The sequence below is a fragment of the Vigna umbellata genome, chromosome 1 (genome assembly GCF_029865625.1).
Source record: "Vigna umbellata cultivar VRB3 chromosome 1, Vumbellata_1.0, whole genome shotgun sequence".
NCBI lineage: Eukaryota > Viridiplantae > Streptophyta > Magnoliopsida > Fabales > Fabaceae > Vigna > Vigna umbellata.
This window is the reverse complement of record NC_142165.1, coordinates 105,881,384-105,889,666: the sequence shown is the minus strand read 5'-3', so window position 1 is coordinate 105,889,666 and position 8,283 is coordinate 105,881,384. Positions and strand designations below refer to the sequence as shown.

The following is an 8,283-nucleotide window of genomic DNA, read 5'->3' as shown; positions in this document are numbered from 1 at the left end:
TATTTAAAATATAATGTTTACATTTCAATTATTTTAAATTTTTTTATCATTAATTATAGTAAATATTATCTTTAATTAACTCATGTTATTTATATTACACTTTTTGTTTAATGACAAGTGAAAATAAATGTCTTACATATACATATTAGTTACTTTTTATGATAGTAAATAATAATAACATTATTAATATTTTTATTATTATAATTAAAAAATTAAATATAAATAATTTGTATAATTTTATTATTAATATTTTTATTTATTTTGTAGGTAATTTGTTAATTAAAAAGTTTAAAAACGGTCAAATTAAAAAACAGTAAAGTTTAAAAAAGAGCCAGGTAAAATTTGTAAATTAATTGTTTTAATTTAAATGGTTTTTATTTATTAGGTAAAACTGAAAATAAAATATAAAATCTTAATCTTAAATTATTTTTATATTATAACTTAAGAGCTCAAAATAGAATCTATATACAGTTGCAGAATTGTAATCCTTTCCGTAGTGATGCTTATTTTGAGTGTCATCCTTATCATCATAGTACACGTGGCAAATCTTTATTCGTTAACGTAGGGATATTTTTGCAACCGCCTCTCACAAAAAAGCTATAAATATAACCCTCCCTCTAATCTTTGATGCATCGCTCTAATATCGGTTTATAGTTCCTAATTCTTGATCTCAGCACATCTTTGATAGCATTTTTTATCCTCTCAAGGTACTTCTGGTTCTTCTTTTTCATCTTTTTCCTCACCCTGATGGGATTAATTTCAATTGATTGATTTTGCCTTGGGATTCGTTGATAATCGTACTCTCAATCCGATGTTTTCAATTGGGAATGTTTGATCTATGCTTACTGGTTTTATCATCTTTGAATTAGATTCATGCAATTGTTTTCGATTCTGAGATCTACGAATTTAATTAGCATATTTTCCGATTTTCGTTAGGGTTTTATGTTTTCAATTTCTTGAGGATTTAGGGCTTTGAGAATTTAGCCCTAAATCCTCAAAGAGGATTTAGTGTCTACGTTGTTCTTGATGGATTAGTTTGTGATTGAACAGATGCAGATATTCGTGAAAACTTTGACTGGCAAAACCATCACCCTTGAGGTTGAATCCTCCGACACCATTGATAACGTGAAAGCAAAGATTCAAGACAAGGAGGGTATCCCACCTGACCAGCAGAGACTTATCTTTGCGGGTAAGCAACTCGAGGATGGTCGCACTCTTGCGGATTACAACATCCAAAAGGAATCCACTCTCCACCTCGTGCTTCGCCTCAGGGGTGGCATGCAAATCTTCGTCAAGACTTTGACTGGGAAAACCATTACCCTTGAGGTCGAGAGTTCAGACACCATTGATAATGTAAAGGCCAAGATCCAAGACAAAGAGGGCATCCCTCCAGACCAGCAGAGGCTGATTTTCGCTGGGAAACAACTCGAGGATGGAAGAACCCTTGCTGATTACAATATTCAGAAGGAGTCCACCCTCCATTTGGTGCTTCGTTTGAGAGGCGGCATGCAAATCTTTGTCAAGACTTTGACTGGGAAGACCATAACCTTAGAGGTGGAGAGTTCAGATACCATTGATAATGTGAAAGCCAAGATTCAGGATAAGGAGGGTATACCCCCAGACCAGCAGAGGCTTATCTTTGCCGGGAAACAGCTTGAAGATGGAAGAACCCTTGCGGATTACAACATCCAGAAAGAATCTACCCTGCACTTGGTTTTGAGGCTTCGTGGGGGAATGCAAATTTTTGTAAAGACGTTGACAGGAAAGACCATTACTTTGGAGGTTGAAAGCTCTGATACCATTGATAATGTAAAGGCAAAGATTCAGGACAAAGAGGGGATTCCACCAGACCAGCAAAGGCTTATCTTTGCTGGGAAGCAGCTAGAAGATGGGCGAACCCTTGCTGATTATAACATCCAGAAGGAATCTACTCTGCACTTGGTGTTGAGGCTTCGTGGTGGAATGCAGATATTTGTGAAGACTCTGACAGGAAAGACCATTACCTTGGAGGTGGAGAGCTCTGATACAATTGATAATGTGAAAGCAAAGATTCAAGACAAGGAGGGCATTCCACCAGATCAGCAGAGGCTTATTTTTGCTGGGAAACAATTGGAAGATGGTCGCACCTTGGCAGACTACAACATTCAGAAGGAATCCACCCTCCACCTTGTTCTTCGCCTTCGCGGTGGCTTCTAAGTTTTTCACTTTTCACCAACTGTTTGTTTCGTTGTACTCTTGATCAGCAGATTGTGTATGTACTGCTGTTGTGTTTTTAAACTGATCCCCTGAACTCGTGTGTTCTTCAAATCAAATAAAAAATATCTTTCTCGTTTCACACATTACTTTTAGAAATTTGCATCACTCTTTCATTCTTAAATTTTGATCAAATAGATTACTTTTTCTAGGAACTGAAATTTGATATAAAGGTAGAAATAAATATTGATAACTAGTTACCCCGGAATGGGCTCTTAAAGGATCTTTCTATGTCATAACTTCCTCACATCTTGGTAATGAAAAGAAGGAAGAACCATATTGATTACTCTTTTAGTCGATTATGATGTCGTTCTGTCTCGAAGGTTCGTGTTGTTTTAATCGCTAGCATGGTCAAACTTTGCTTGCTGCTGCTGTTGTATTCTGTGGTGGATAAATCCTTGTATAAAGATTAGGGACGGTTCAAAACCATTGAATTGCACTAAACTTCAAATAGCTAAATCATATTAACAAAATCTTCTATTTAAAATTATCCTGAACTTTAATCGTGTAAAATAAGCTATTTTAGAAATATCGTCGAGTGCACTCTATCCAAATTAGAGATAATCCTTTTAACGAATTTTAGAGTAAAGTTTAATCGAGTTTAAAAATTTGAATTCTTCATTACCTTAAATAAAGTTTGTAGGTATGTCGCCTTTGTTTTTCGATGTATTTTTATGAAACATGGTTTATTTTGAATGCTATCAAACTAACATTGGATAAATGAATCATTAAGTATGGAATGAGTTAGGTTGTCTCATTAATTATTATTTACTACTAAATTAGTATTAAAATATCTATTTTAATATTAATTTTGGTAATGAATTTTCTATTTTTTAGTGATGATAGAAGGTATATATATATATATATATATATAGTATTATAAAAATAAGATACGTATTTCTTAACTTTGTTATTTTTACCTTTCAATAAATGAAATAATTTTTTTATTTTATAAAATATCTAATTATATTTTTTTATCTCTTAAGTATAAATGCGCAACTTTCCTACCTAAAATAATAACACATATTTTTCTTAATTTATGAATTATTCTTCTAAAATTATATATCTTTTCAAAACTATAGTAGAAGTGTTTCAGTAGCATGTGTGTAGCATGCAAACTTGTTTCCTTTTCAATGAAGTTTTTCCTTACTTAGATATTAAGCACAAAAAGATAAATTTAGTGCGGCCTCTACCTTTGCTCAAATTAGGCTGCATTCTTCTCTGTCAACTCTTCATGATGAAGAGTGTAGTTTTTTTATTGATACATATATTCTATTTTAAAGGTTATTGGATGCATCCACGTTGATTGTAAAACGAAGATTTACGATGATTTAGAATTTGAATTAACATGTAAGATTCATTAGGACAAAATATGATAATATAAAAAGTCTTTCAGCATAAAAAATATAATATTTTATTTAAATATATAAGGATGCTATAATAATATTGTCGGTTTTTATTTTTGTTTTCTTCTTATGTTATATTTTTTTTTTCTTTCAGATTTTATATCTCAAACCCTTAATTTTTATTTCTCAGTAACTTCCGAGATCATGTCTCCTTCTAGATGTTTTCTTCGAGGATTCACCTCTTTTTTATTTGATTTTCATATAATCTTAAAGTTTAGAAAATATCTCATGGATTTAGATTGACATCATACTTAGAGAGGGTATATCATGGTGTTTCCTTTTCCATAAATCTCATTTTATTTTCATGAATCTGAACCTTTTTATACATTTCTATATAAATCACTTTCATTTTTTTTAAGAGAACTTACACTTTCTTTGGGTGAGAGGTAAGAAGTGATGGATTAATTTCAAATAATAAACTCATCAATCTCTTAAATGACCTAGTTAAATAAAAACATATTTTTTTTCTTTGGTAATTTGATTTTATAGATATTATAACTGTCAATAAATAGACTTTCTCTTTGTAACCATTAATATATAGAATTTATTATTAATTTTTTATTAATATAAATTAATTTTTATTACTTTACATTAAAAAATTATAAAGTTTTTAAAACTCAATTAATTATTTATAATAAAAAATTATATATGATAAAATTATAAAAATGATTTATTGTATAAATTTAGTAATATTTTTATTATTTTAATGATTATGATAAAATTTATATTTTATTTTTTATTATAGTAAAAGAAAGTGTAAACACATGTTTCCAATAGTTTTAAGGTTATGATTATTTTTTTCTTTTAATATTACAAAACATCACTTTCATTATTATTATTATGATGGTCATTTGACTCTTTTAAAAGAATTTACAAATAGTAATAACACGTGTGAAATAATCTTTTTATTTTAAAAAGAGAAGATACTAATTCAAGAGTCAAACATTTGTGATTAACTAAGTTAGAAGCAAAATATAGAATTTGCCAGAACATTGTAGAGAGAACGTAATCCGTTGCGTCTGTAAATTGTAATGCTTGTCGTGCCGTGTCAGTGACCACGCCATACACGTGTCAAATTTGTATTCGCTACTTTATTGATATTTTTGTCAATGAGTCGTCGTCCAACCTATAAATACGACTCACCATTCCCAACCTTCATACATCGATCATTGCAATTCTCAATCTTTCAGCCCTAAATTCCCAATCTCGCAGTTTCTTGATCGTTTGGACGTTCTCTTTTTTCTTTCAAGGTATGTCTCTTCTTTCTCTCCCATTCTTATCTTAGGTTCAGTTTCTTCTGTAATCATCGTATTGTCGTACCGATCTTTTTGTTTCTTTTAATTGTGTTGATAGAGCTGTCTTTTGGATTCTGCTATCGAGTTGTTGCGTGTATTGAATTTATACCGATATTTAGTTAGAAGATGTTTAAATTATTTTTTTCATATATTTATGGAATTCAATTTGTGGTTTAATTGTTTTATGTATATTTTGGAGGAATTAGGGTTTGTCGTTTGATTGAATTGCCTATCTCTGTCACTGTTTTGATGATTTAGTTTCTGGTTGTACAGATGCAAATCTTCGTGAAAACTTTGACCGGAAAAACTATCACCCTCGAGGTGGAATCCTCCGATACCATTGATAATGTGAAGGCTAAGATCCAGGACAAAGAAGGTATCCCTCCGGATCAGCAGAGGCTGATTTTCGCTGGTAAACAACTTGAGGACGGAAGAACCCTTGCTGATTACAACATTCAAAAGGAGTCCACTCTCCACTTGGTTCTTCGTTTGAGGGGTGGCATGCAAATCTTTGTCAAGACTTTGACCGGGAAAACTATTACCTTGGAGGTGGAGAGTTCAGATACCATTGATAATGTCAAAGCCAAGATTCAGGATAAGGAGGGTATTCCCCCAGATCAGCAGAGGCTTATCTTTGCTGGGAAACAGCTTGAAGATGGAAGAACCCTTGCAGATTATAATATCCAGAAGGAGTCTACTTTGCACTTGGTTTTGAGGCTTCGAGGTGGCATGCAAATTTTTGTCAAGACTCTGACGGGAAAAACCATTACCTTGGAGGTTGAAAGTTCTGATACCATTGATAATGTAAAGGCTAAGATACAGGACAAAGAGGGGATTCCACCAGACCAGCAAAGGCTTATCTTTGCTGGGAAGCAGCTAGAAGATGGGCGTACCCTTGCTGATTATAACATCCAGAAGGAATCCACTCTTCATTTGGTGCTAAGGCTTCGTGGTGGAATGCAGATTTTTGTGAAGACTTTAACTGGGAAAACCATAACTTTGGAGGTTGAAAGCTCTGACACTATTGACAATGTAAAGGCAAAGATTCAGGACAAGGAAGGCATCCCACCGGACCAGCAGAGACTTATCTTTGCTGGGAAGCAGTTGGAAGATGGGCGTACCCTTGCAGATTATAACATCCAGAAAGAATCCACTCTGCACTTGGTGTTGAGGCTTCGTGGTGGAATGCAGATATTTGTGAAGACTCTGACAGGGAAAACCATTACCTTGGAGGTGGAGAGCTCGGATACAATCGATAATGTGAAGGCAAAGATTCAGGACAAGGAGGGAATCCCACCAGATCAGCAGAGGCTTATTTTTGCTGGGAAGCAATTGGAGGATGGTCGTACCTTGGCAGACTACAATATTCAGAAGGAATCTACCCTGCATCTTGTCCTTCGCCTTCGCGGTGGTTTCTAAGCTGAGACTCATGTCTATTATGTCCAGTGTCAATTGAAATCGTGTGTTGCAGTTCCTGGTTGGGTGTTTTTCTTATGTTCTAAGACTGGTATATGTGTGTGTCATCGCTATTGTTTGTTAACTACTACGACATAGTTTTTTATATATATGTATATGTTGGTAATATATTTTTTTTTATATATACTATATATATGTGAGTATTTTATATATTTGTTTGTTGCTTAAATAAGCCTCCAGCTTGTGCCGTTTTCTGATTGTTTTATTGCGGACATTTGTTTCCTTCTACCTTTATTTTATATTCTTGCTTTTCTTTCATGTAAACTCTTGCCTATTATTCAATAACAAACTGAAGTTTATCAATGCCACAATAAGATGGTTCTCTCTTTGGTGTGTGGGAGAGTTGTAACATGATGGTTCTTTTATGAATTACATGATCTCTCAATGCTTGGATTGTCCAAAATTCACAAGAGATATCTCAGAAGATTTAAGAGAGATTCTGCAAGGGGGACTAGCGTTAATTGTGATTCAATGAAGATTGTGGCTATGTACAGGGAAGTGTTTATTTTCTTAAAGGATTTGTAAAAATCTACATTCCAATCTTAAAGGATTTGTAGAAATCTACACTCCGATCAAGATTGAGGTACTTCTTATGAAACATTTTCGTTCCAAGTATTAACAGTTTTACCCCTAAGACAACTTACCCCGATAAATGCTTTTGATGGACAGAACTTAGGACAAAATAGTCGGAGATGATAGGAACGTGGTAGAAACAGCTTGAGACTTCAAGGAAGAGGAAGAAATTAAAATTATTGAAAGTAGTGCTGTACTGTTATAGAATGAATCGCAAAATGTTACTTCAAATATGGTTTCCTAGCTTGGCACAAATATCAACAATGTCATCTAAGGTACTAATACCTCACCCACAAATTCAAAACTAGTTAATTAATATGTAAACACTATCAAGATAGCAATTTGAATAACAAACAATTCATCTTACTTCTCTCACAAATTAAAAAACAAGTGAATAATAAATAACCATGGAGATAACAATAAGAATAACAAATAATTGATCCCCGAACTAGGATAATAAATGTTTAAGATTTTACAGGATTCAACAATGAATTCTTTATACAAAGTTAACTAAATCACTGGTGTTAATTGTGAGCCTTCAACTAAGAATAAAAGAATGGTAAGCATTTTCAAAGTTCTTAGATTCTTCATACAATGTTGCCTGCACACTAAAATATTATATAAGTTTCTGGATACACAATTAAACATGTTAATACATTTATAAAAATATTGATTTTCATGTTTAACATTATATATTGGGATATGGTTCAAACAAAATTATATAACATATTTGCAAAGCTTTTTCTTACGTAATCTAATCCCGAAAAGATGTGATATATATACCATTTAACTCAACATAATAAACTACTTTCCATAAAAAGAAATACTTTTAGTCATGTTTTCTATTTGTTATGTTTGAATACGAAATTCTTTCTATCGTATTTTATCGGTCAAATTCTTATTGAAAGAAATAAATTTGTCAAAACGGGTTTTAAAATTTTAATTAGTAGTAAATTTGTTAGTAAAATTGATAGGTAAATTAAAATTAGTTATCAATAAAAATATGTTTAGTAATAGGTTTGTTTATAAAATTTATTGATAATTCGTGATTCTTTATTAATATAATTTTTATCAGTAAATCATTAGCAAAATCATTTTTTTCTTGATTATTTTGTAGTAAATTTTTTGATGATAACATATATTTTATAAATTTATCAGTTGATAATTACACTTTTTATAGAACTTGTCGATAAACTTGATGGAAATTTTTAAATATTTGTCGGTAAATTAGTTAATAATTTAGAATTTTAATTATTAACAAATTTTTTAATTGTAAAATG

The 8,283-nt window shown here is 31.8% G+C and overlaps 2 protein-coding genes across 2 annotated transcripts; both read left to right on the top strand.

The window, feature by feature from the left end:
• Positions 1-572: 572 nt before the first annotated feature.
• On the top strand, positions 573-2,335 carry LOC124838534 (polyubiquitin). The gene is made up of 2 exons (XM_047314161.2): positions 573-707; positions 1,051-2,335. Exon 2 carries the CDS (start codon positions 1,051-1,053, stop codon positions 2,194-2,196), a length of 1,146 nt encoding a protein of 381 aa, XP_047170117.2. The 5' UTR covers positions 573-707; the 3' UTR covers positions 2,197-2,335.
• Positions 2,336-4,760: 2,425 nt separating this feature from the next.
• Positions 4,761-6,559, top strand: LOC148207042 (polyubiquitin). The gene is made up of 2 exons (XM_088105375.1): positions 4,761-4,909; positions 5,228-6,559. The coding sequence occupies exon 2, from the start codon at positions 5,228-5,230 to the stop codon at positions 6,371-6,373; it is 1,146 nt and encodes a 381-aa protein (XP_087961501.1). The 5' UTR covers positions 4,761-4,909; the 3' UTR covers positions 6,374-6,559.
• Positions 6,560-8,283: the final 1,724 nt, after the last annotated feature.

Coding starts and splice junctions, on each gene's coding strand:
- LOC124838534 (XM_047314161.2), top strand. CDS start 1,051: ATGCAGATATTCGTGAAAACTTTGACTGGCAAAACCATCACCCTTGAG.
- LOC148207042 (XM_088105375.1), top strand. CDS start 5,228: ATGCAAATCTTCGTGAAAACTTTGACCGGAAAAACTATCACCCTCGAG.